At 47.7% G+C, this 27,479-nt stretch overlaps 2 protein-coding genes across 4 annotated transcripts in view; one reads left to right on the top strand and one right to left on the bottom strand.

The window, feature by feature from the left end:
• The window catches only part of VPS72 (vacuolar protein sorting 72 homolog (S. cerevisiae)), a 4,800-nt gene extending 2,661 nt beyond the window's left edge, over nucleotides 1-2,139 (bottom strand). The window contains exon 1 of the mRNA XM_010565597.1: nucleotides 2,125-2,139. Coding sequence (XP_010563899.1) covers nucleotides 2,125-2,139 — 15 coding nt within the window. The remainder of the gene's footprint in view (nucleotides 1-2,124) is intronic.
• A 1,516-nt stretch (nucleotides 2,140-3,655) lies between these two features.
• PIP5K1A (phosphatidylinositol-4-phosphate 5-kinase, type I, alpha) lies at nucleotides 3,656-26,379 on the top strand. Of its 3 annotated transcripts, none has more exons than XM_010565483.1 (15): nucleotides 3,656-3,742; nucleotides 10,761-10,795; nucleotides 11,575-11,664; nucleotides 14,135-14,265; nucleotides 14,677-14,794; nucleotides 15,041-15,193; nucleotides 16,234-16,533; nucleotides 17,086-17,291; nucleotides 17,947-18,030; nucleotides 18,713-18,761; nucleotides 19,170-19,254; nucleotides 19,562-19,699; nucleotides 20,448-20,556; nucleotides 24,199-24,283; nucleotides 24,839-26,379. In XM_010565483.1, the coding sequence occupies exons 3-15, from the start codon at nucleotides 11,575-11,577 to the stop codon at nucleotides 24,839-24,841; spliced, it is 1,551 nt and encodes a 516-aa protein (XP_010563785.1). In that variant the 5' UTR covers nucleotides 3,656-3,742; nucleotides 10,761-10,795; the 3' UTR covers nucleotides 24,842-26,379. The 3 variants fall into 3 exon arrangements, with proteins under 3 accessions (XP_010563785.1, XP_010563782.1, XP_010563784.1); XM_010565480.1 differs by having other exon boundaries at nucleotides 20,427-20,556; XM_010565482.1 differs by having other exon boundaries at nucleotides 20,427-20,556; nucleotides 24,176-24,283.
• The last annotated feature ends 1,100 nt before the right edge of the window (nucleotides 26,380-27,479 follow it).

Genomic DNA, 27,479 nt, shown 5'->3' with positions numbered 1-27,479 from the left:
GGGGCTGAGGAGGGCTTTGGGGGGGGTAAGGGGTGGGGGGGGTAGTAGGGCCGTGGGGCCGGTTGGAGCTGGAGGGGGGTGTGTGGGAGGCCTGTGGGGTGCGTGGGGTCGGGTGTGTACAGGAAGGGACTCGGGGCCTGGGCCGGGCCCTGGGTGGGGTGAGCAGATGGGCAAAGCCGCGAGCCGGGGAAGGGCTCTCAGGGCGGTTGGTGCTGTGGGGTGAAGCCGGGGGTGGGACGACGAGGAGACTGAGCAGTCCGGAGGGTGTGTGGGAGCACTTGGGGGGTTATGGGCCGAGGCCAGGGTGGGATGGGCTTTGCAGAGCCCAGCTGGCTCCGTGGGGTGAGCTGGGGTTGGGCTTTTGCTGGGGGAGGTGGGTGTAGGGCTCACCTTTTCCTGGGGAGGAGGCTGTGGGTGTGTGGTGAGGATCCTCCAGGCATGAATGGGGGCCTGGGGGGCTTGAATTCTCTCCTACAAAAGGGTAGCTGGAGGGGGCAGAGGGTCTTGGGGAGGGGGGACTGGTTTACATGAGAAGGGGTGCTGTGATGTGGTGGGGGGAGTGGAGGGGTTGGTGCCAGGGGAAACCTGATTCTCTGGTCCCTTGTATTTCTAGAGCCTGAGCCGTGGGTCAGGTCACCTGCCTTGGGGGTGGCAGTGGGTCCCGGGTCCCTGGACGTGGCTGCTGGCATGCAGATGGGTGGGGGTAGCACAAATATCTTCCTTTAGTCAGGACCTTGCCGGGAAGGGGGGAGGATAGCATCTCTCTGGCAGAGACTCCCTTTTCTCTGCTGCATCTGGTGTTGGGCAAGGCGAAGGTAGCTCATCAAAGCCATTTGGTACCTGTGGGAGGCAAGATATTGTGGGAACGTAAACATCTTCTGGTTAGATTTGTTTTGATGACTAGAATCGGGACCAGTAAGAGTCAAGGGGAAGGTCCTGAAGTCCTCTGACAGCTGAGGGTTTGTCTTGCTCTGCTGATTCAAAATGCAAGCTGAACCAGAAATATGCAGGATTGGAACTGGGCACCGTCCTCATTCCCGCAGAGGGATGGTAACAAGGGGTGGAAACCTTGTCTGGGATAAAACAGGGCACTTTTGGTGCTTAAACCTGTGACTCTGCCTCCTGCCAGTGTTTCACAGGTCTGTCAGCGTTCTTGAGGGAGTCGAGAGCCCTATTCCCTTTTCCACAGGCCCCAAACTAGCTTCTTCATGCTAGTTTGTGGCTAGAAACCAAAATGACTTTCTCAAAACCTTGAAATTTGAATTTGGCAAGATCCAACCATCCTTCTTGAGCTTCTCTAGTAGAGAGTGGCCAGGCTTTTTATTTATTATAATGCAACATGCTGAAGCTTCCTGGTCAGTGTGACCCCACTTGTCACCCAAGCCACAGCAAGGAAAGAAGAAACGCACAGGAAGACTTGCGTCTGAACCTTGTCTTCATTTGGTGTTCTCAGAATGTTGGTGTTTTGCACCTTAAGCCCTACTGCCTGCTACCCCACTTCTCTTGTAGAAGAATTTAGGGCCAGATAGCTGAGCACCGCAGTAAAAGAAATTAATTTAATTATTGCTGCGGCATTGATGAAGTATCATCTAGCAGGGTTGTCCATATGTGCTCAATTTTCTGGCTTCTTAGCTGTGTCTTTTGGGCAGTTTTGAAGATGGACATCCAACATACCTGCTTTATCTTTGTTCACTGTGTGAGCAGGCACAGGGGAAGTTGTACCTGTCTGTCCAATAAAGCCAGTTTCGAGAGGAAGAAGAGAGTGCTTGGGTCTTTATTGGCTGTGGCAGCTGAGGTGCCTCAGCACAGGGCTGAGTGTCCAGGGGCAAGACCGCTGGGTCTTTTTCTATTGCTTTGGGGCTTCCTTTGAGATCGTGATATTCTCCCATGCTTGCTTATCTTCTGAGCTGAGAAGGAGGAGCCAGCTTCAGAAAGCTTGAAGGGTTTCGAGAACATTACTTAAGAGAAAATATGCAAGTATACAAGCAAATCTCTTCTCCCTTCCTGGTAGAATAATTGCCATTGTTTGCTTCTCTAGCTAGCGAGGTGTTGGCTAACGTGCATTTCCCACAGGATTTGAATTCTAGTTGTGACAGAGCCTCCGCTGTGTGACATGTGCGATACATGACGCATGTTCATCTCGGCTGATCCCTGATGGTGCAGGCTTTAAACCTCGGATTTCAGCCCCACCTCCAGGAGACTTGGGGCCTCTCTGGGTGGTCGCCTTCTGCCCCGGGCAGTGTTCAGGCTTTGGGTGGGACCTGGTTCCTCTGCTTCTTCTGGAAGGAACAGGTAGAACCAGGGACGATGAGAGCCATGAGCTGAGGAGAGCGATCCTGAAATGGGTGCTGGAAGGGCTCAGATGCTGGAGGAGTAGCTCTGCAGAAGGCAGGGGACAAAAGGAGGCTGGTTGTTATTTTGGATGCAAGGTTTTGCTTTGCTCCATGGTAAACCTTAAACTATCTGAAGCCCTGCCATGGCTTTTTGGGGCACTGTCACCCTCAGTGGCCCATGGTGCAGTTTGCCCTGGGGGACTATTACTCTATTACTGGCATCATCCAGTGTAGATAAAGGGGATGTGGATAATTTTGAAACCCTTCCCAGACCAGGCAGGCAGCGGTTCTCCCTCTCCCTGCCTCAACGTGTATTTAACTCTCTGGGGAAACACCCAAAGAGGTTTTCTCATTTTGCTGCTTTCGCTTTGAAGCAGCATGTGCCAAAAAATGCTAATGTGGGATTTCAGTTGTTTGGCCCTTTGTGCCTTGGGTGCCGTGGCTGCTTTATAATTATGGGTCCGAGTGAGTTGAGAGTTCATTGTCACCCTGGCTTCAGGCTCCTCCTTGGAGTCCACAGACAAAAGAATTGCTCTCAAAATGGCTCAGTCATTTCTGGGGACAGGGAAATCATCCCGACACATCTGAAGCGAGCTGAGAGCAGGATCCCAAACTGCTGAGCCCTTAATGTAGGTGTAAAACCTACAGAAAGACTCGCCCTCAACCCTTGCCCTCAAATTCCTGCAAGAGGGGCAAAGCTTTCTTGATCCCACCTTGCCGAGACCAAGCATACAGGAGGGAAGATGAGTTTATTAAATAGAAACATCTGAATGGCTCATCATCCTCAAGCTTAAAATAGGACCGTCAAATGACTCCAAGTCCTGTCTCTGTTATAAAAATCTCTCTTCTTCCCAACCATCAGCTGTGAAATCTCTCTGGGTGTCGCAGGTTAGTATCGTCAGCTGGGTCCTGTCGCCCAAACTCTCGCCGTCCCTTTTGGTGCCGTGGGAGTTGTGCTGGTGATGCCCACCCTGGTGTGGGGCAAAGCTCCTTTAAGATGGAGGCAAAAGATTACTGTCCAAAGAACAAAAGTAGGAGCCAGCTTGTCTAAATAAATGAGAGATTCGTCTGTTGGAGGGAAGCTCGTCTGGCAAAGCAGTAGCTAGAAAGTGAGTGAGGATTGTGTGGTTTTGGGGGGGGCACCGAATACCTGGATTACATTTCCTGAATTATAACTGAATTTCCCTTTGGAAAGTAAAAGCCGCTCCTCCCTCCCTCCAGCATGTATTGTTGAAAGGGGCTGCTTGGTGTTTTATTTCTCCTCCCCACCACCCCTGTTAGCCCTGCAGGGTTGAAAAGCCTTTTTTTTTTTTTGAGATGGAGGTGAATTAATGCTGCCTGCGCTGCTTCCCTCTGGTCACCCAGAGCTTCCTTCTCCAGGATCAGGGCTTCGTTTTCCCCCAAACAAGGTATCGTACTTGTTCTTGTCCTTTCTTGATTACTATGTAATAGCGGTGATTAAATATATTATCTCACCGCATCCCTGTAGACTCTGCCATGTTTAAAAAGCAGAGCGCTCGCAGGGCAGAAAGATACCTTACATCTGACCTATATCTTACTCTTCTGGGAAAGGATTGTTTATCTTTCCCCCCCCAAATTAAGAAGGTGGCGCAGCAGGCAGGATGCTAATTCTGGTTTCCCTGTCGCCAGCTCCCTCTGGGGTCGGTTTTGAGCAAGTCCCGCAATCGCTCAGCTGGAATAGGGGCTGTTGACACACTCCCTTCCCGGTGCTTGGTGATGTTTGCAGAGCAGCCTGGAAAAGGAATGCTTGGAGCATTTATCGTTAGGATTCATATCCCCGAAGTAGCTCCCGATAGCCATAAAGCTGGACTTAAAATTCATCGACACTCTGGAAAGGCCGGTGCCCTTGTGTTTCTTGAATAGGTGTTGCTGTCTGGGAGCAGGGATTGGCTTAAATTTTAAATCACTGTTTTGGTGGAAAGCAGGAGTAATGCAGAGCTGTAAAATTGATGGTCTTTGGCGAACAGCAGGATTAATTTTCAAATGGCAGAACCTTGTGCAAAGCTAATGTGCCAGAAGACACTGCTGTAGGGAAGGAGGATCTCCCCAGCTTTTCTACAGGTTGCAGGTGCAGGAGTTGCCATCAAATATTCCAGAAAGTGGTCTTGTCCAAAATGCCTTCAGCAAAAATCAGTCTGCCCCCTCTTCTTCTGGGAAACTTGAGGTAACCTCATTCCTCTTATCCCTGAGATGTTATTGCTTTTCCGTATGGTTCACAGTAAAACTAGGAATACTCGCTGGCCGGCGTCTCGCCCGGCTGCGTTAGCACTTGCTCATATGTGCCTCATTTCTAGCCCCTTCCCTGAAGCCGAAGGTAGTTTTGCTGAACTTGCTCGCTGTTTCTTTTAATTGTGATTTTTGCAGTTCCATGGTGCTCTTTGACTTGCAAGCAGCTCGATAACGAGGACCAAAAAGTTTGCGTGTCTGCTCTAACTCAGAGTTGGTATTTCTCAGGGAGCAGGAGGGCAGGTCTCTGGCCAAAGGGCTCGTCTCAGGAGAGGGATGGTGGGGGAAGAAATATGGCCGGGAGTCAGGAGCAGATGCTAGAAACTTCTCGCTTGCTGTCATCTTGTCTTCAGAGTTTCCACCCTTTAGTCCTGCCATCTGCCTACTGGTCCGTGGGCTGTCTCCATTCTCTGCTGCTGAAGACATCATGCATCTGAGTCTCATTTATTTGCCTTGAAGGGTTTTTATTTATTTCAAATGTTTTTCAGTGGAGAGAGTAACTCATTGTCCATCAAGATGGATTTGTGTTTCCATGCACATTTAGAAAGGGTTTTGTTTGTCAGTGGTCTTGTGACCACTGATCTTTGGTTGAGGTCTGCTGTGCTGATAAGACAGAAAGGAAAGCAGGTTTCTTCCCAGCCCTGGTGAGTTGTGTTGGTTTTGGATTGGCATGCCCAAATAATTAGTTGCTGTGAAGCACATCTTTTTGTGGAATTGCTGGGATAAGCCCCAAATGGTGGATCCAGGGTTTCAGTGAGGTCAGCTCTTGTCTGCTGATGTGAGCACTATCCTGTGCTCACCCACTTCCAGGTGATAGAGGTGGAAACCCAAACCCCATCCTCTTTGGTATGTTCTCTTCTCACCTTTGATGAGCACCTCTTCTGCTCACCTCTGCAGAAGGCAGAGGAGTTGCTTGTTTTTGTTGTTGGTTTTATTTTATTTTTTTTAAATAGATTTCTAGATGTCATGCCTGGCCTCAGCTCTCTTCTGGGTAGTTAGAAAATGCTGTTAACCTTGTGCGTGGAAACCTGTTCTTAATTCTGCCCTGGCCTCTTGGATTAAAAAATTGCTTGATTTCTCCATGGCTAGGTGTGCTGACCTCCTCAAAAAGCACTTGGCAGTTTGCTGGTGAAGAGAGATTGAGGAAGGGTTTACTGTTTCTGCAAAGCAGCGAGAAGTGACTAGATAACGTTACAGAGATTGACTCTCCTCTATCTTTCCCTGGGCCTTTTCCCGACACGTCAGCAGTATCCAGTGACTTTCAGGAGTGTCCTGTCCTGTGCCTCCATCAACAGGCTTGTGAAAGAAGTGTAGGGGAGAGAGAGGAAGATGCGCTAATCCAGCGCAGTAAAATCAGTCATGCATACATCAGCTGCTGACTGCTAATGGTGATGGGAAAGATAACCCCCAAACAGAAATCTACAGTGTGCAAGAGCTCTTTATCTAGAAACTGAATTCACGAGCTCTCTTATGGCAGCTTTGATGCCATTGGTTTAATGTCCTTAACATAATTTATCGGAACAAATCTATCGATGCAGAGAATTTCAAAATTATTACTCACTGCTTGGCCTTCTGGCCAAGATCAAGTGTTTGTAAGTGTTTTATCTTCCTCTGGAGGGCCGTGTTCTGTGCTGGCAGGGGTGGGCTGTGTGATCTCATAGGTTTTCTTCCATCTCCAGCTGCTGTGATTAAGAGCGTTGGCTTTGACTCCTAGTTCAGGCCAGACTTCTGCATTTTTCCATAAGAGCTTCCTGAGAGAAGTAAATGAAATACTCAGGCTCTTATCTTCCAGAGCTGTGGAAGAGGTTTTTATTGTGCACAACTAAGGTGCTTTGCTCAGAAGTGTTTTGCTTGCAAAGTCTGGACCTTTGTTTTCTTAACTAGTGGAAATAGGATTTCTTTTTGTGTTTCTTTAACTTTCTTGGGGAAAATATCTCTTGTTTCTTCAAGTAGCTGAAGTATCAGTTCACCACCACGACTGTATAACCTTTTTGTTTTTCCTCGTATAGATTTCAGCTTTTTGTGCTGCTCGGTGATGTCATTTCGAAGAGGTAGATGTATTGCATATATGTACTTAAAAAAAGCATGGTTTCTTCCTCTCTGGTAACCAGCAGCAAAATGCTGTATTACGTAACTGTCTTGGCTTTTGAGGACTGACAAAACTTGGTGGGTGTTTTTTCCCCTAAATAAACTGCTACTGCTCTCAACAAAAGCTGCTATTTTATTGAAGTGTGTTGCATAAGCGCTCTCCTGACATCTAAACAGCTCTCCGCATCCCTGTGTGCACCAGCAGGATTGTTCCAGTGGGGCTTTTCTGCTTTGGTTTCTGCCTGGTTTGCACTTTGAAGAAAAGAAATCTCGCTGCTATTCCCATTTGCAGCCATTGGCCTTGGATTGGGGGGGACAACTCATCCCAACAGACTTTTTGAGGGGGGATTTGCAGGCAGAGAAAAAAAAAAAAAGTGTTGGGGGATTTCTGTGCAGACAGCGCCTTGGATGTGTCCATGGAGGCTCCAACATACTACACGTCTTCCAGGTAGTGTTTGGTAGGTCTAAGGCTTGGGCTTGTGAGCGACTTCTGCATGTGCAGAAGTGCTCTTGTTGATGGTGCCACCACCTGCAGGCAGAGTCCAGGTGAGGAGGGAGAACATTCCCATTTTTGAGCATTAAGAGGGCCTGTTTGGGAAAAAAACAGCTGCCTCTCTTGTCCTGGCCACTTGTTTGGCCGAGATAAACCCTGCAGTCAGCAGCAGGAGTGGGGAGGAAGGGCAGCACATGCCAGTGTGATGTGTCCTGGCGCTCGGCTTGCCCTGCTCAGGCGCTGGGGAGTTGAGCTTGACGATGTGTTTTGCTGTGCTAATGTTTTCACTTTTTATTTTTGTCTAAAACATGAGGCACAGCTAAAATCTGTCTGAGCAGCTCTATTTAAAAATAGAGTGAAGCGAGTATTTGTCCTGGCTATACCAAATTAGCATGCTCATTTGCTAGACAAGTGAGCATCTGGCCCAAATGCCTTGTTACAGACTCCTTCCAGTGAAATATTTGTCTGAACCATTTGGCCAGGTGCCATCACCACAACTTTTTAGTTTTTTTTTTTTCCCTAGCCTTTATGTCATGGTTGGTAAGAGTATACTACTATCTGTTGCTGGCTGAAAATAATCCTGGACAGCTAGGGCTGGCGGAAGGCAGACAGCTATTTATTTAGGTTGATTCAGCTTCCAGTAAACAGCTCTGAGGAATGCTCTGAAATCACCCATAGGGATTGCTCACAGAATCACGAAAGAAAGAAAAAAGGAAACATTTTGGGACATCATGAATTCATTTTCGGACAGGACTGATCTGTTTCCTTTGGCCAGAATTAATTGTTTAGGTGTCTCAAGCCATTTTTTCGGTTGTCAGTCTGGGTCAGAATGATGACTGATGAATTCTTTCATTTTAAAGAGGCATTTAAATAGATCCAGAAATAGCAGCTTTTTAAAAATAATTTCATTTTGTTACGTTTATGCCATGGAATTTAACACCTTCAGTTCACCAAGCAGTGTGTGTGTGGGGTGACACAAAACTGCCTTTACATAGCAATAAAAAGAGGTGGAGATAACTGAAACGTTTTAATATGGAAAATTCTGAGTTTTGTTCTCTGACCTCAGCTAGTAACACTTTTGATAATCAAGAGAGCTTGTTTTTGCAGGAGGACACACAATAGACCCATACGTAGCTTCAGTTGGAGCCGAGCAGACCTCATCTGTTCATCCTTGCGCTTGGGCGTGAATAGGCGTTTTTTATCACAGTCAAACAGGAATTACCTATTTCCCAGTCAGCAACAAACTCGTTTGGAAACTAGCGGGAGGGATGGGGAGCTTCCTGCTGCGGAAACTGGGTGTGCTGGGAGCTGAGTGATGCTGTGGCCGCACCAATGCTCTGACCACAGGCTGCAGCTTTCCCTTGTTGACTCACCCTTTCTTTGTAACCAGCCTGATTGGGAGGATCATTGTTGTTGCTTCTCAAATCGCTATGTGAAAGGACAAACTGAGGCACTGTGGTCTTGGGGCAGTGGGGGAAGAGAATAAGGTGAAGCTGATGCTCTGGTCTGTGCTGGGATGCTGTACGTCTTCCTTAAAATCACAGTGACACCTCTAAGATAAGGATACCCCATGGTATTGCAGGGGACAAACTAGACGTGCTTTGGGATGCTAGCTCTTCCAACCAAGTCTCATTGCATATTCTCGCTTTTAATGTGTGTTGTGTGTGATTAAAGCAGCAGAGAGAAGATCTGCTGCTGGGTCCTCTGGCGAAAGAGCTTTAGTTAAATCCTAGTGGAACACAGTTTTGCACGGATGATTAAATACTAACACAGTGAATCTCCAAGGTGATGAGGCTGGCGGTGCTGCTTCAGATTTGCTTAAATCATGGGGCTTTTAGATGTTTTAATCTACGTAATTACAGATACTTGCTTTAAAAAAAGGCTTAATTGCAATTGAACAGGTGTTATACTGTGATGCCCGGGATGTTTCCTCCATCCCTGTGTCCTGCTGGATCTTGGCAGGTTCAAAAGCCTTTTGATGAAGTGATGGAGTTGAGCTTTATTGGTTTTGTTGTAACACACTAAGTCACAGGAGATTCCTTCTAGTTGGAGATGCTCCCAAACCTGGGCTGGTGGGGAGAAGAAGAGGGAAGGTATGTGAGAGGGTCTTTTCTTAAAGGTCTTTTCCAACCTAAATGATTCTGAGAGGTGAAGTGGGGCAGCTGCTCCAAAGAGCCCCGAGTGTGCTGGGGGAGGAGGAAGACAGCCAGCTGTGAGAAACTTCAAATGCAAAAATTAGAGCTTGTTGGGACAAACTTTCTTGTCTTTAAAGGGAGATGAGAGGGGGTGGGAAGGCAGTTGGAGCCAGTCGTTCTGTGCTTGCTTTGTTTAGTGAAAAGCGTTTGTCACAGATTTTTTTCTTGTTTGCTTGTTTAATATGTATTGAAATGAGAACTTTGATCACTCGATTAGGAGATCAGAAGGCTGCTGGATTTTGCTGTTAAGTACCTCTGTTCCTTCTGCTGAAATGCAGTTTTTGTAGAGCTGTAGTGCTTGATGAAATCACAGTGTGAGTCTTTACACCGCCTGTAACAGGCGAGCAGAAGGGGCTTCTCTGCTGGGCGAGCGGCGGGTGGACCCAGAACTGCTGCAAGGATTGTATGTTGTAATGCTTAATCTGCTAAAACAATTACTGGATGTTGGGGGAAGCAACCCTGTGCTTACTCCCTGGTACGATGGGGGTGTTGCTTTTGGGTGGGGGCAGTTTTATAAGGCTGTGGTCATGGCTCCTGTGTAAAAAAGAAAAAATCAGTTGCTGTGTCTGAAGCAGAAAGAAAAACAAAATGAAAGAGCTTGTCTGCTTTTCTGGGCTGGAGGCAGAAAGCACATCACTGTTTTATGCATCTGCCTGGCAGGGGCAGTGTCCCTGTCCTGGGAGCTCTTGGCCTCACCGGTGTTGGGCTCGATCTGGCTGGTGCCTTTGTGGTGTAGACAGACATCGCAGAGGGGCAGTGTCATCCAATTGCCTTTTTTTCCCTTGCTGCATCCAAAAAAACCCCAAGATGGGAATCCAGACCTAAAAGGTAAAAGTTAGTACATCACCTTGCAGATAATTTAACTCCATGGTGGTTATGAAAATCCATAGGCTTGGCTTCAAGCGGAAGGGTTGGTGTTCTGGGCCTTTTAATAAAAGGTCCTGGAAATAATTTTAAGATAAAGCGTGGTCAGCGCATCTACTGAAACACTGCAGAGCATTTGGCCCTCCCAGTTCTAATTAATAGATGGCAATAATCCTGCAAAGCCATACAAGTCCATCAAAGGCAGGGAAGTTGCTGATACCACCTCTGAAGGTGGTCCTGCGTGTTTGTGCCCAGCCAGAGGAGTGCTGGAAGCCAGCTGAGCGGGGCAGAGCAGACCCTAGCTGGTAACACTGACACAAAACTGAGTTTGGCTGGCAAGTGGTAAGCAGAATAGCATTTCCTTGTGGCTTGACAAAAATCCCCTCTGCTGTAAGAGGAGAAGGTAGGAAGAAATCAGCCGTGAGTCAGTGCTTTTTCAGGTGCCTTAATATTCGTTTGAACCAAGGTGGTGTGTCAGGCTTTTTTGTGATGCATAATCATGATTAACCCTTTCTGAGTGTGGCTTTATTCTTTTGACAGGATCATCTACTTTCAAAAAATCACTCACCCCTGAGGTAAGTTTCTGACCGACAAGCTGGTTTTTTCCCTGGCTGAGAGAATTAATAATTTCAGACTTGCCTGCTATTTTTCCAATCTCATTCAAGTTAGGGGTAAACCAGGCAGCGGTAAGTACAGTAAGCTGCAGGTTCTCATTTGGGAAATTGGAGCATTTCTCCTTACCAAGGGGATCTCTGCTTAAAAATCCAGCTTGTCCTGGAACTGAACAATTCTTGTGCCACCAAAACACCATAGATCTCCTGCCGCGAGCAAGATGTTCAACTCGTTTTGACTGAGAAACACCATTTAACAACTGCATGTGTTAGAAGATGATGAGTCAAGCGAGCTCCTGTGGCATGAATCAGAGTAGAATTTGCCACCTTCCTAAAATGTCTCCTTAAAGATTCGGCCTTACTGGCAGAACGCACGGTGACCAGCTGCAGTTGGTCCAGACTTGCTTAGAGCTAATCTCTTTGTGATGATGGTGATTAGGAAAAACCCAAACTCTTCCAGGTGGTCTTGCATGAAGGTGTTTCTAATTAGATGTCCAGCCTCAATCACACAGGAGTCAGTTGGTTCTTTGAAGGCATTTCAATGCTGTTGCTGTCCTAGAGGCCAGCTTGTACCACGTTCTCATTTTGCGCGCATGCAGGGGTTTGGGGCTTCACCAGGGTGCGCTTCACAGGCTCCATCTTTGAGAATAGCAAAATTATGCCAGGTGGTTCTTGGTAGCTACTGGCCTCTAAGACATTGGGTTTTACATCCTTGGTTCTTGTATCTTTTACTCCGATCCCAGATGCCAGGTGGTTCTGGGCAGCCAGGCTCACAGACGATAAAGAAAGGGCACAGAGGAGTGGACTCCACAGGCGAGACCACCTATAAAAAGGTAAGTTGCCTCTTGCACAACTCATTTGACTGTTATTCTCCTCTTTGCAATGCAAGTGCCTTCCAGAGCAGCAGCGTGTCTCACAAGGTTTGATGTTAGACAGTGAGTAATGTCTGTGACAGTTGCTGAAGGAGATCTCAAAGGAAGGGAGCCAAAGAACTGAATATGTGCTTCCTAGCTTCTCTTGTAGCCTTCTAAAAAGGGCACTCTTTTTAGACTTTGCCCATTAGCAACACTTCCTAGGCCTCTTCTAGCTTATTGGGTGCTTTCTGTGCTCTTTGGGCACAATAGTTTCTATAGATCTTGTGGCATTACTGGAATTTGCTTTACAAAGGGGAGATTGTTTGGGTATTTTTAAAAAGCCTGTAAATGTGGGTATTTTGTGGATGCTGCTTCCTGTTTGTTGGACTTCATCAGATTGGGCCGACTTTCTCTGAAGCAAGGTTGACTTCTAGAATGTAGATTAAATGGGTAGTGGCTTGATATGGGCATTTTACCACTTAGTGTAAGTGAAGCTTCTGGTCCGAAATCTCTAATCCATCTGTCTGTCGGGAGTCGGAGTTGAAGGAAGGAATTCAAATGGTGTTTCTACAGAAGCCAGCTTTTGTTATACTGCCCTTTTTGAAACTGCTTGTGTCTTCAAGATTGGGATCTGGCTTTCAGTTTCCCAGCAAATTCGGAGGTAGAAGTGTAGACAGCAGTAACAGAAGAGAGAAGTAGGAGCCAATGTCCCTTGCAAGGGTCCCAGAAACCTGGTGGGGCACTGCAAGGGATTTATCTGGGAATGATACTAATTGACAATCTGTCTGTTTTCCATCCCCTCCTTTTCCAGGGGTGGTAAGTTGTTGTTTAAAATTCTTGGCCCTATAAAAGTGATTGTAAACAGGCAGTCAGCTGCTCAGCTGATTGTGCTGGCTAATAGAAGAGAAAAATACTTGTTCCTTGGCAACCTGGCCCTGTGGCTCTGTGTTCACAAACAAGGCAGCATTGCTGTGCTGTGTTGGTAAGTTCTGTTTCTCAACAGTGAGACTGTCCTGGAAGTTTTAAGCACTGCTAGGTGAGCTGAGCTGTTTTCAAGCAGCTTTAGCCTTTAGAGGGTAAGGAAGGAAAGCGGAGTCAAGTTCTTCCTCCTTCCCCATCTAATACTGAAGTAAATGTCAGATACAAACAGGTAGCTAAGTAGAAAAGGACACTGTCGACAAGCTGGAGTTACTGCCAGTTTTTGTTGCTCTCACTTCAGGGAACTGTGAGCAGGTCTCTTGCAGCTATAACAGAAAACCAGTTAACTGGGAGAAATGTTCCCATTTGTTTTACAAGGCTTCATGGAGGATGTGTGCCTGGGGAAAAAACCTGAATGCTTGTCCCCCAGATACTGTGGTGTCCTCTGTTGCCAAATGCTTTGATCTACAGTGATTTCTTGCATGTAGCAGGGGGCTGGGCTTTGTTTAGCTTAAGGAAACAAACACAAACTAGTTGGATCATGAGCCCTGGATCTTGTTTTGGGTCCAGTTGCTTTATGTATAAGCCAAGTGAAATGTCCATGAGCTGCAGTGCACAAATCCAACCTGCACCTGCTCTGCAGCCTCAACATTTCCAGCAGGCTTTACAGCAGAGTTCATATCTGCATGCTCCGGGAACTGACAGGCCATGTAACATTGGGGTGTTGAGCGGATCTCATCTGGGCTGTTCTGGGAAAGACAGCCCATAGCACGAGCTAGGCTGAAGCACGTCCGAGTGGTCTGAGATGAGATCATGTGTTTCATAGACAGAAGAGGACTCTTGATGTTACAAGAACACAGTCCTACATTGTTCTTGGGCAGTTTGTGCAGAGGCTGCAGGAGCGGGAGTTCTGTCTTTGCTCCTTATTTAAAAATGACAGTGAACTCCTTAGGGTTAAAGAGCCATGACCTAGCAAGAGAGGCAGACAGAGGAATGTGGTAGCACCAAACAGAAGCATGTGTTGTGTGCTGGCCATGCCTGCCTTGTCCTGTAGAAGACCTGAGTTTGTGCCCAAGCTCGGGAAGAGCAAGCTTCAAAATGTATAGTTCCAAAACCAAGATGTCAAGAAGTGTGTTTTATTCCTAGGGGCACAAGGTAATCTGTCCCTGGGTGTCTTCCCCTCTGACTGCAGTGTGTAGAGATGAGTGCTGTGGGAGGATGAAATGAAATTCAGTCCTTTTAAGGACCAGCTGGATGTTGATTCCAGCTCAAGTCTTTTACTGCTAGACCACCCAGAGTGCAAGGATCAAGCAGGATGCTATCAGAGATGTAGGGGTGTTCCCAGGTGTTCTCATCGCCAAAGTGCTATTAGTCAATGAGAAAGAAATGATGGAAGCTGAAACCAGTAGGTGTAAAATACCCTGGGTAACAGTGCTGTTTTAAACTGGGGGCTCTCTTTTCTTTAACTCCTTTCATTCCTATTTCTAGCCTGCTGCTCCACATGTCTAACTCACTTTCTCTGCCCCTCCAGACAACATCATCTGCCTTGAAAGGTGCCATTCAGCTGGGCATTACACACACAGTTGGAAGCTTGAGCACCAAGCCTGAAAGAGACGTTCTCATGCAAGATTTCTATGTAGTAGAAAGTATTTTCTTCCCAAGGTTAGTGCTTGCTTTCTTCTCTCTCTGGTGCTTTGATAGTGGGTAGCAGCATTAGTTCCTAATGCTGCTTGCACATGAGGAAGCTGCACCAAACCAGGACAGTTGTCTGCAGGAGCGAGCATAGGTCTCCTGAGCAGACCTACTCAGTGCACTGCTTATGGACCAACTCTGGCTCCTGCCTGCCACCTGTTTCTGAAGAACTCTGGCTTTTTCCTATATGTGTCCACCATCGGTTGTGTGAACAAATGCAATTTTGCTGTTGTGTGTGCCTACACGTGTTCCTTTTGGGTGGGTGCTTTCTAGCCCTTGAGTGTGTTAGAAGCAGCCAGCCAGTGGGTGTTTGCTTTTAGGGCAGTTTCTTAAGGAATGTTTCAAATACAAATACTTATGTGTGCTTCTCTCCTTGATCAGTGAAGGGAGTAACCTGACCCCAGCTCATCACTACAATGACTTTCGGTTCAAAACCTATGCTCCAGTGGCCTTTCGCTATTTCCGGGAGCTCTTTGGGATCCGACCAGATGACTATCTGGTAAGTTGGTGGTTGGACCAGGTTCCCATTTGTTGCATGCTCTGTGTGACGGGTGTTTGTCATCTTGCCCCTCTCGGAGCTATGGAGTGCTGCGAGGCCCAGAGGCAAGCTCTGTAAGCACAGCAGTGGATGCTGTATGTGACCCTGGCGTTTGACTCTGTTAATGCTTAAAAGGAAGAGCCTTTGTGCTGAAGTTTCCTGTTGATGTCTCTCTCACCTCTGCATTTCTTACCTTGTCCTCCTCAGTACTCGCTCTGCAATGAGCCACTCATTGAACTTTCAAACTCTGGGGCCAGTGGATCCCTCTTCTATGTATCCAGTGATGATGAGTTTATCATCAAAACGGTTCAGCACAAAGAGGCTGAGTTCTTACAGAAGCTGCTGCCTGGCTACTACATGGTGAGTCACTTGGGTGAGGCTTCCTCTGTGAGCTAGGGAAGAGTCCCCCAAATGTACAAGTGTGACATATTGCTGTCTGCTGCCTGGTAGATATGAGTGAAGGTTTGATCTGTGCCCCAGCTGAGTGGCAGCTTCTCTCTCAACTGTCCAGTGACAGTCACGGACTACACAAGCTACCTGGGTATCACAAGCCTGGAGTGCTGCGCAGGGGTCCTGGGTTGCACTTTGTGACTCGGACCCTTTTGGAAAGTTGCAGCCTGCTTTGTGACCAGCTGTGAACTGTTTGCTTCCATGCTGCGCAGCATCAGGCCCATGGTACTTTGTCTTGCAAAGCTGTTCTTGTGTTTCCCTTCCCAGGGGTATGCTTGTTTCTGTCTGCAAAGATGAAGAGTTGAACTCTGATTTTAAGTTTCTATATATAGAAGCAGCAGCAGCAGCTTTGAGAGTAAAGGTGTGTTAATTTTATGAAAGTGGCTATAGCAAAAAAGGCTTTATTGGTTCTGGAGCAAAATCAGATCCTACCCTGAACACAATGTGTGTGTGATCTGACTGCTCGTGTTTGTGTCTAGCCTGGGCTTTACAAGCCTCGTCTGTGTAAGGGAATTTAGCCGTGAGATAGTCTTGCCATGTAGAAGTGCCTTAGGACTCTTGATGCTGCCACAAGAGTTTAGACCCATCTCTATCCTGATGTATTTAGCTTGACCTAAGTGCCAAATTTAAAAAGGCTAAGCACAAGATCTTCCTCTGCTCTGAAGCCTCCCCAGCTTAGCTTCTGAGTGAATGAGCAGCAAACTCCTTCCTTCCTACCATCTTTCTCTCACCCATTCAGCTTTGCAGAGAGATCGTGAACAACTGCAGGCATTGCCCATCTGTTCCCTGTGTTCACCTGCCCTTGTCTCTTAGCTTCTTTGGCAATGGCTTTGAATCATTGCCAGCCCCATTTCAAAAGAGAAGCACAGGAAGGAGCAAATAACTCCTCTGACTGGCATGTGAATAACCAGAATGGCATTGAAGGTATTTCTTTGTCTTTGGCATTTCAGAATTTGAACCAGAACCCAAGGACACTGCTGCCAAAGTTTTATGGCTTGTACTGTGTCCAGGCTGGAGGCAAAAACATTCGCATTGTTGTGATGAACAATCTACTGCCGCGCTCTGTCAAAATGCACCTGAAATACGACCTGAAGGGCTCCACCTACAAACGCCGAGCATCCCAGAAGGAGCGGGAGAAGGTCTTCCCAACGTACAAGGACTTGGATTTTATGCAGGACATCCCTGATGGCCTCTTCTTGGACTCTGACATGTATAATGCTCTGTGCAAAACATTACAGAGAGACTGTTTGGTAAGTGTAAGGGTGAAGGGTGGTGTGGAGAGTTCTTTCCTTTTTTCTGAGTCTTTCCCACAAAAAGGAGATGGCAGCTGCCACCCTTGTAGCCTCTGCCAGTTAACTTAGAGAGCCCATTTTTTTGGTGGTGATGTGAACAAGAAGCAGGACCTGGACCCCAGTTTCGTTCAATGCTTCCAACCTGAATTAAATCCAGCACTACCTCTAGAGGTGGAGGAAGCACCCTCTGCCAAGGTTGAGCTCTGGAGCAGGGCAGGAGCTAGAGAGAGGGGCAGGAGTCTGGTCTCAAAGTTGGGCGGCTGTGCAAAAGTCAGTGTTCTCCCCTGGCTTGGGTCCTCGTCCGCACAGGAGTACCACTGATGGCTTTCCTCTAACTCCCTTTGGTGACTGTAGATGAGCTGACTCTGCACGAGCTGTGGATTAAAAGCCATCCCCTCAATATGCTCGGGGCTCTAGGCAAAAATGCTGACTACGTTTCTGAAAATGTCTGCTCTGACAGTTTCACTGGGCTTGCAATAATGAGTGAGCCTTTGTTGACTTTCTACCCAGGTCCTGCAGAGCTTTAAAATCATGGATTACAGTTTGCTTGTTGCAATCCATAACATTGATCTGGCACAAAGAGAGCACGCAATGGCAGACGGGACATCCCAGACTGATACACGGCGACCTGCTGCCCAGAAAGCCCTCTACTCGACAGCCATGGAATCCATCCAAGGAGAGGCCCGGCGAGGTGGCACCATAGAAACAGATGACCAGTAAGTCTGTGTCGGTGTTGCTCTTCCCAGTGAAATGCTGAGGAGCGAGGGGTAAAACCCAAGCCTCGCTAATGGAGACTTAATTTAGATGCAGGCTGGGCTATACAGGATTGCTGTCATGCTGGGCAGAGAGGTGTTGGTATCAAATCTTGTGCTTTTATCTTTGATTTCTCCTCCTTAATGTACAAAAGATTTTTCTCGCCTTCCAGGTGGCCTTTAAGAGTTCTCTGCCCACCAGTTACTGGCAGTTTCAACTACTTACTTCCATACACCTCTAAGAGGCATAGCAAGAGCTTTGTTAGATCAGACTAACAGCCCATAAAGTCCAGCTGCCATCTTAGTATGAATGGTAGTAGATGCTCTCTACAGTTGCTTGGTCTCTTCTCATGCTTGAGTTGGGGTTAATCCTCATCTTCAATAAAATTGTCATACAGAGGGAAAAAGGGGTCAATTCTCAGGAGGTTTAGCTAATTTACTGAAAAAGCATTTTGCTCTGACTTCTCTTCCCTAATTTGTTCGCTGAACAGTAGGTCCTTCCCACATGTTGACACTTGTTAAATAGTTCACATAATATTCAGCCCACGCTAGGCTGCATGAGAGAGGCAGTGGGGTGTGAGAACACCCTGTTTCATGTCTGTGTCCTGTCCTCTTCTAGGATGGGAGGCATTCCAGCCCGCAACGCAAAGGGGGAGAGGCTGCTGCTGTACATCGGCATCATTGATGTGTTGCAGTCCTACAGGTAAGAAACAATAACAGCTGTGTATCACCTAAGGGTGAAGACCACTTTACAGCATTGTCTGCCCCTGTTTGGTTGTCCAGATTGGCTTTCAAGAAATAGTTAAGACACAAACATTTCTTTCTTTTTGTTTAATTTACCACTTTCTATTTTCTTGAAGTTGGGCATTTGGGGATCAATTTCTGGGTCTTGCTTACTGTATTTACTTCATGTTCCTGGAATAGATTTACTCTTACAAAGTGTTTTTTTCTATGCTGTGGTGGTTGTACACAGGCACTGTGCAGGAAGTGGCAACAAAAAAACAAGTGGTGGCTTAAAATGGCCATAACCACTTCTCCCTATAAAATGAAAAATAGCTGTAAGGCTTACCTTTTCTTATATTTATGTTAAAATGCAATGTGCAGAGGGTTACATGTGTAAAGTCTCTGTTAAATGTCATTGCAAGTTAACTGCCCTTGATAATTATGCCTGTGAAACTCTCCCCTTGGGAGAGTGAACTGTGCAGTCAGCCCTGGTGTCTGTGGAACAGTCTTAGAAAAGTGGGACAATGAAGAGAATCCAAAGCAGTCCGTGTCTGGGGTGTGCTTGCCACTGTGGTCAGAAGCTGGGCTCAGTACTGAGCATGATATGATACGGACACTGGGGACTTGGTGTGAAAATAGTCCTTGATTCTTTCGTTTGTCAGATTTGTCAAGAAGCTGGAGCACTCTTGGAAGGCCCTGGTACATGATGGGGTAAGTAGAAAATATCCCTTTTTAACTTGTTTAGCAGTAATACCAGCATCTTTTTAAACTGTGCCTGCTGTCCTTGCTCCTTCTGGGCATCCTGGATATATAAGGTGTGTGTGTGTTTGCCCTCTTATATAGAAGTATTACTTTCTAGGTACTCTCAAAAATGTTGGTTTTGTTAATGCTGGTCATCTACTTGTTCATTAACAAGCATTGATTGCTTTGTATATAATGCCTACTGCTTGTAGCTAATGTGCTTCTCACAGCTGCTAGTGAGAGCAACTCTGAGAATCCCTGACTGTTCCTAGTCCAACATAGCTTGTGTTTCAAGGCTAACAACCTGAGGGAAGCTCATGTCAACCTTGATCACTTAATTCAGATTCACACATTAATGTTTGTCCCTTGGACTTCTAGGACACTGTATCTGTGCACAGACCCAGCTTCTATGCTGAAAGGTTCCAACGATTCATGTGCAACACAGCGTTCAAGAAAATACCGTGTAAGTACCTCCATGCAGCTGTACCCTTGGCAATTGCTATGGTTTCTGGCTTCTCCCTGCTCAGCAGTTGTGGTTTGGGAAGGTGGACGAAAGCGTTTAGGAAGTCTGTTGTGCTGTGTCACCCCTTCCTTCCTCCTAGATTGTTCTTGCCTCACAGATGTGACTTTATAGGAACTGTTTCATCCATCAGCTTGTTCCTTCAGGGCACAGCCCTCGCGCCAGACTCTTACTGGAAAGTTGCTGCATTGGGTTTTTTACTCCTTCCTGAACATGTTAGAAAAGCGCTTTCTTGGTTTTTGTCTTTAAGTAAAGCCATCGCCTTCTAAGAAGAGCCGGTCTGGCACAACAGTTCCTCGGCGGAGCTGTCAAGGAGGAGTGCCTTCCCAGTCACACATGTCATGCGAGACAAAAGCACAAGTAACGACAGAGGTGGATGTAGAGCAAGGTTGGTGCCTGGACTAAAAAAAAAAACCCAACCAAACAAAAAAAACCTAGAGAAGTTCAGCTTGTATTTGTCTGATTGAAGCTTGCTGCCTCCTGAGTGGTGCAAGACACCTCCATGTTGTTTTGTGGTCTTGCCAGGGGAGGTCCCGTTTTCTGGGGTTGTGGGTGCGAGAAACCAGATGGGGCCAAAAACTCATACACACTGAATGGCCTTTGAGAGCACCATGAGAAAGCCTGGAGGAGCAGTAAGCCCTTGAAATGCTCGGCTCTTTCCAAGTATTCTGTTGCAACAAATGCAGGGCAGGATGATAAACCTCATGTTTCAGGAAAGGTCGGTCTTTACTCACAAGCAGGATTAGACTGGGTTGTGGAGGTGGGGAATTGTTAGCTCATGCATCTCTGTGGGATTTTTCAGCCTTGTCCAAGCATCTGGTGTGGCCCACGCTCCCCCTGGGATGTGGTTGCGTGGCAGTCCCGTGTGCCTGGTCTCTTCCTAACAGCTCATGCCCCTGGAGTTTGTATTAGGGGAGAAGCTGGGCTAGGCAGTCATGTGGAGGCTTGGACTTGGAACAGAGAGCTGCATGCAGGGCTGGTTCTTCAGGGCTCGAGCGTCTTAGATGTCTTGGGTGGGATCCAGCACAGATCCTGATCCCTGGCTAATGTGGGAGCTTGTGCCACACGATCCCACTTGTTGGGGATCAGATGGAACAGTCTGTGCTTCAACTCAGGTTCCCACCTTGGTCGCCCAGATCTCCTGCCCAGGACCCTGCCGGTAGACGAAGCTAACAGTGATTCCATTGCAACAACCCTGTCCACTTCTTCTTTGGGCAGTGGAGGCCTCAACTCACCTGCAAATAGGTAAGACCATTGCTGGTTTGGTGCATGGCAGGCCGGCGACTCCTGCAAGTCAGGTTCATGAGCCATAGGAGGACTTTGTGCTGCTTTATGGATGTTTTGGGTTTTGGCATGCTTGCAGGAGTACCTGTTTGAGTGGTTCGTGTGTTGTGGAGCAAGCTCACTGCTGTCAGTTCAAGCATGTGCGAGGGGGGAGGGTTGTCTCGCTGTTCCTGCGTGCAGTCCCTTACAGATGACATGATCTTGCGTCTTCTGCTTGGGCTGTTTGGGGGTCCCAGTGGCTTTTAGTTCCTTGTGAGTTCTGTATTTAATGGCTTTGTTCTGGAGTTGAGGTAATTGTGCTAATTAAAGTGAGTTGGTGAAAGTGCGACTGCCAAAGTGTATGTGAAGAGCATTAATGTGATGATGGGTGATGCTGAAGATGACCTTCTGGCTGCTCTTCTCAGAGGGTTGGGCTCTCTTGCAACTTACTGATTGTGTTAGCATTGAGCTCCTACAACTCCTCAGGAAAGGAGGCTGCAGGGTGTGTGCAGGTGTGGTTCAAAACGTCTCAGAAGCTGAAATGCATGGAGAGCCCTGAGGGAGCTGGTGTCTGCCTTTGAATGTTTTATTTCTTGCTGAAGTGGTAAGACTAGCAGGGATGAGGAGGAGCTGTGGTCAGAGGACAATCCCTTTTGTAGAAGTTGTTCTGAGGTACTAACTTCTCTTCTTGGAAGCGATCGGAAACCATCTTCCCCATTCCTGAGCCACTGCCTACACAGTGGCACTGATAGAAGTGCCTGCTCTCTTCTGAGCTGCAGGAGAACAAGGTGCACCTGTGATTACCACCTCTTATTCCCTCTGTAAAACATGGAAACTTCTTGGTAGGGATCCTAAACCAGAGCTGCTCCTTTCCAGTATGTCAGCATGCCTGAGGTGTTCTTTTTACTTACTTAACCGCGGGTGTCTCTCCTTCAATCTCTACGTAGGTCAGTGGGCGTACAAGTGCATAAAGCTGACAGCTCAGCAAAGGATTTGACTAGAGCAGCTCCTGGCATCTTCCTGTCTAGGTGAGGGGAGGAACAAGACTGCCTGAAACGTTCTCCTGTCTAGAGGCTGTGCTCAGTGAGGCTTACCCTGGGATTTGACCTCACACTTGTCACTGGCTGGTGGTTACAGAGGTGGTGTACAGTCAGGTCACTCCTACATTGCAGTGCTGTAACACAGTATGTCCCTGGGCCAAGGCTCAGCAGTCCTTAACATGGCTGTCTGCTGTAAGGCTCAATGGTAAAACCTCTCAGGATGGTGTTCTCCTTACCCCACGTGGTGCTGAGCAGCGTTCTTGGTAAAAGCACAGATTCTGGTAGGTAAGATCAAACCTGCTGTGCAACTGGGTTGAGTCCCAAGAGGTTCCCTAGATGCAAAGCCTGATCTGTGTTTGCCCCAGGCACCTCTAGAGCAGAGCACACTGCTTACTGTACCCTGTGGGCACTTAAGCAAGTGGTTACCCTTTGTCAATAGTCTGTAAAACCACGTGCCAGCGCCAGACAGTGGTAAGGAGATCCAGGAAGGAGAACAAACCAGTGTTTTCTCCTATGTGGGGCCGTGAGATCTGGGCTTCCTGCATCAGACCTGTTGTCAGAGGCTTAAATCCACTTTTGTGACCTTGGGAGATCTGTAAAGCTCTGCAAACCCTGAAAAGGATGAAAGTGATTTGTGGATTGTTGATTTATAATGACATAACTTGTTGAATGGATTTAAAAAGGTGGTTTGTGTTTTAGTTTTTTTTTCTCTCTACGGAATCAGCCAGTCTAGCAGGGTGTTTACCACCCTTTGGAGAGGTAACCTCTTAAATCTCTGTAGTCCTGTACAAAGGGGAGTGATCTCACCCCAAATCTCTCCAGCTAGAGCTGCCCATCTAGTGTCGGCACAGGAGGAAGGCAGGATCTGGCCCGCTCCAGATCTGTCTTAAGAACACAAGCTCAGCCCTCTTGTCTGTGCTACCACAACCTCGGTCTCTCTTTTGCAGCACAGCCTCATGCCTGTCTCAGAAATGTTGCCACATGCCTCTGTTTGCGGTGTGCAACCTGTGTGTCGAAGATGTGCTCTCCATGGTGGCGTAAGCAATGCTGTGCAGGCGTGGGTGCCCTCCTGAGGCTGGGATTCCCCTGGTCCTCAGCCCAGCTCTGTCGTTAACATCTGGCAGAAGCTTGCTGGTGTTGGGGACACCAAAACGTTGGCATGGGCTACTGGGAATGGAAGCTGCTGACGGGCATCCTGCAGCAAGGGGTACCGGAGGGTGATCCCCTCCATTTGAGAGGGACACTTCTTTTTCTCTTAAGCACTGTAATTTAGTGGTGGACCTGGTAGTGTTAGGTTAATGGTTGGACTCGATCTTAAGTGTCTTTTCCAACCTAAATGATTCTATGATTCATCCTGCAGCCCTGCATTAGGGCAGTGCTGCTTGGTGCTAATTAAGACAAACCTCAAGGGCTATATGCTCTGTAAACAACACTGAGCATCCTCGCCTTTAATTTCTGCATAGGTCAGAAGCAGCGAGTCACCAGTTAGAGAGCTCGGTGGAGGAGGAAGCCAGAGCAGCTCAGAGTATCCAGGTCCATAGGTGAGGCATGATCAGGCAGAGAGGGAGCTGTGCCTTCCTGGTGAGGATTCCATTTTCGGTGTTGATCCAAGGGTGTTTGGTTGGGGTGATGTGTAGCCTGATGACTGACCAGCTTGATGCTTCATGTACTCTAGCAACAGGCAGTTGAATCCCTGCTAATTAAGGCAACCACTGCAGGCAGGCTGTGACAAGCCCTGGATGTTAGCTGCAGGAAGGCCGAGCAGGTCATGCTGTCTGTAGGCAATCCTGAAACCTCCTCTGTTAGTCGCCAGTGCACTGGAAAGCCCTGACCGCTTGGCCTAGGTGAAGTATGCACTCTCAGTCTTGACTTCTTGCTCAAGGGGCAAGGAGAGACGCTGTGGTCGCCATGTCCTCAGTAGGAAGCGGGGCAAGGTGCAAGCTGGGAATTGGAGTTCCTCAGCCAGCAGGTTGCAACCCATAGCTGTAGGATTGTGAAAGAAGTGGGGAGGTAACAGGTTATTAGACTAAAGCAAGTCTTGTTCTGTGCTCCACATTTCTTCCTTGGCGATGTATCCTATCAGACGCTTAGTGTGCCCGTGTTATATATCCTGCTGTCAGGCTATAGCTCACATTCAGAGCATAAAAGGTTTGTTAAAGTTTTGCCAGGGGCTTTTTCAAACAAGGGTGCCTGTGTCTGGAAAGGCTGAGATGTGGTAAGCTCCGGTACTTCATGGTTTCTTTGCACCTGGACTGTTTTCACCCAGGACCATTTCTGTGTTGATGAGGTGCTTGAAGACTTCTGTAAAGAGGTGCTGCTGCTTGGATGGACAAAAGATCCTCGTTTCTAATGTCTGAAGTCATGTCAGACTAGGAGGGATGATGTTCTAGGTGGTGGTTTGGGTGCCTGCCCCAGGAGGGATTGTGTTGCCTGTGCTTCCGTATTAAACCTGCTTAACAAATGCCTTTGTGCGGTGCTGGGATGTTCTGTTGGCTGGGTACAACAGGGCAGCCCTGGAGATGAGACTTATTGACAGCTCACTTTTAAAAACTGCTTTACAGGTCTTCCCCTTCTGTTTCCCCAGTGGCTCCCCAGGGCCTTCCGTACCTGAGCACTCCGCAGAGCTGAGAGAGCAGCTTGAAGACCTGCAAGAGACGGAGATAAGCTTTGTGAGTACTTCCCTGTTTAGGAGGAAAAGTGTGGCTCTGGAGGTAGACAGAGATTTGCGGGGATTATGTGGTCCCTAGTTGTGCTGGGAACATGGGCACTGAGTAGGATGTGTGAGTTGACCAGAGCAGGAGCAGATGTTCTTCATCCCCCTCTGGTATGCAAAAGCTCAGCCTGCCTTGTGCTAGGCACTGTTTGTGCTCTTAGTGATAATCTGTTACCCCAACTGCCCTAAATTAGATAAGCAGGAGGCAAAGCAGAGACATTCCCCTTTCTTGAGGGCCCAGAGTGGGTCTGATGGCAGAGATAACACGGGGTGAAGCTGACCAGGCTCATCTTGCTGTCCCCATGGCAGATGGTAAATGCTCACTGACCCTCTTGTTTTAATGTAAGGTGGTGTTTGAAGGTAAGCCTGAACTCAGCTGCCCCCTTGACTCTGCCTCTCCCAGGGTGGAGAAGATTTAGGAGAAGCCACCAGGCAGGACACACCTCCTGCTCCTCTTCCTCAGAGGAAGGCAGACCCCTCCCCAGCATCTCCCCCTCTTTTCTCTTCACAGTGAAGCAACACCAAAACCACCGTGATGGAAGCAGATTGTTCTGTGCTCTGCGTGGTCTGTGGAGTCTGACAAACATTCAGCCCCTGTTGCTGATTTATTATTTTATTTTGTTCAAAGTAATCTTATCTGGACAGAAACCTAAAAGCTGGAAGGCTGGGCTACACTTAGTGGGATAGTGTTAACAAAGATCGAGCCAGCACAGCTGAGCGTCGGACACCTGGAAGTCTCCTTAGAGCAGAGCCCACCACTGTGTCCCTGCTGTCCTCCTTTCTTTGAAGCCTGGCGAGAGCAAAGGCGGCTGTCAGGAGGAGGAGGAGGAACTGCTCCATGTGGGCTGAAGCCCTCTGGAAAAGGGATCTGACTTTCAGGGAGTTAGCTGCTTACGATGCTGACGCCACAGACCTTGCGAGAATGGGCAACTCGTCGGAGTTACTGGGGGGGAAACGGGCATTAGAGCCTCATTGGGACAGTTTGCGACAGAGCAACGTGGTTTTATTTTGTATTTTAAACAAGTTTTTAATTTAAATGTTTTTCTGAATTCAGTCATATCACTTCTTTTTAGTCTTGCAATATGGTAATTTTTTTTCTTAATAAGTAGGGTTTTTTTTTCCAGTGTTCCACCAGCAAGTATCCCATGTGAGAGAGGCAGAGAGGGGGAGCAGAAGCTGTATTGACTGTGGATGACCTCCTCTCCTCCTCCAGCCACTCCTGGCTGCCAGAGCCTCCTCCATTTTCAATCTTGCATCGCCCTGAGACAGCAACAAGGAGAGCTAGGTGCTGCGCTGTATTGCTTGGAGCATTTTGAATGTGTGAAGCTTTTAAGACGTCAGGGAGGTTTTGGATTGCTTTGTCCCTGGTTTTTAAACGACGCCCTTTTGTTCCTTCCCCGCCAAGCAGGGAGTCGCAGGTGAAGGGAGATCTTTGTAAGGGGCGTGCTTTTTTAAAAGTATTTCTTAAGCAAATGGACCAAACCCAGCCTGCTCCGTTCCCTTCCCCTGCCCTCTGTCCTGCTGCGGGCACCATGTGCAAAACTCTTCCTGTTTTTATAGCTCGGCTCCCTTTTGATATCTCGCCTGTATCGTAGCCGCTGTTGACACCAGTGTTCCCTGCGGCGTGAAACCAAGGTTCCTACCTAAATGGGACAGACTTCTGCCTCCACAAAAGTATGAGGCATTTTGAGTCCGGTTTTAAACAAAATAATAAGCTGAAAGGAGGGATTGTTCTGCTGCCATTTCCCTGCGGTGACGCCTGGCCCATGCTGGCTGCAGATGCTTCTCTAGAGATCTCAGAGCAGATGTCGGACTGATTGTTATTTTCACTAAATGCTTTTTTTAAAGAAATGAAGTGACTCTTCCCCGTGTTCCTGGTGGGTTAGAATCCTCCGTTCTTTTTTATATATATAAAAAAAAGTAATTTAAAGCTTGCCCTTGCGATAGTGCAAGGGGTTTCTATACTAATTAGCAATGATTGCTAAGGAAACAAAGAATGTAGTGGTGTAGAAAGGGATTTTTTTTTTTAGGTGATGTTTCAGAGCCAAGTCTCTTCCCACCTTCCACTTCAACCTTTCCAAGTGGATGCAACACAAGCTGATATTTTTTTAAGAAAAAGTGTTTTTTTTTAAACTGTTTTGGTTTTTTTTTTTCCCAAAAGACCAAGTAGAATGGCCTTACTCCGGGTATCCGGATCCCCAGGGGGTTGGTGGAGCGTGAGGACAGTCGCTGTTCACAAACTGTTTGGTTCTCAAGGGCTCTCAAACCTTTCGACACTGATTAATGTCACGATGAGACCCGTGAGCGGGAGGAAGATCGCCTCGGGGACACCTGCACCGTCTCTGCTGGATCTTCCTGTCTCCCTCCCCTGTACATCTGACTTGATCCAGCAGGTTACACTTTATAGCTGAAGTAACTGTCTATATTAGACACTTGTTTCTTATCTTCCCACCTAATCCATATTTGTTTTATTTTAGCAGGAGGGAAGAAAACCAAGTCTCAGTTTTTTTCATGTTTTAATATTTATGAAGTTGTATTTAAGTGTTTTTTTCTTTTCCTGGAGATAGTTATTCAGTGAGTAGGGAGGTGGGGTGGCGGGTGGGGTGGCATTTATATATTGACTTCTGCTTTGTAATGGGTTTTCAGAACTGCTTCTTTTTTTGTGTGTGCGTGTTTCAAAGTGACGGGCGATGGGTTTTCATGTCGTTTTTTAAACACCCGAGCGGTGTCTCTCCAGCGTGGGGAGGGGACTTCGCTTCTCTGGCCACACCGGGGAGGGATTGGGGAGCAGCCAACGCCGTCGTGACCTCTGGCTTGACGTCAGGCGATGGGATGGAGCACGGGTGGACGGACCTCTCCTGTCCTGCTCGGTGTCACCATCGTCACGGTCGCTGCCGGGCCCCCCCCTCTGGGAGTGTCACCTGGGAGGGACAGACCTGTCCCCGTTCCTGGGGAACAGCTCGTGCCGTGCGTGACCCCCCCACCTTGTCCTTTTGGCTGTGTAACGCTTGTGGCCTCGTCCGCTGTTGGAACCACGCTGCTGTCTCTTGGACGCGCAATACACGGTGTGCTGCTGAACCCACTGCCTGCCTGCCTCCTCTGTCCGGGGTGGGGGGAGAAATGGGGATGGGGGACGACACAGGACCCTCGGG

This window comes from Haliaeetus leucocephalus, unplaced genomic scaffold (assembly GCF_000737465.1).
Source record: "Haliaeetus leucocephalus isolate CR32 unplaced genomic scaffold, Haliaeetus_leucocephalus-4.0 Scaffold193, whole genome shotgun sequence".
NCBI classification, from domain to species: domain Eukaryota; kingdom Metazoa; phylum Chordata; class Aves; order Accipitriformes; family Accipitridae; genus Haliaeetus; species Haliaeetus leucocephalus.
This window is presented reverse-complemented; position numbering and strand designations above follow the sequence as displayed.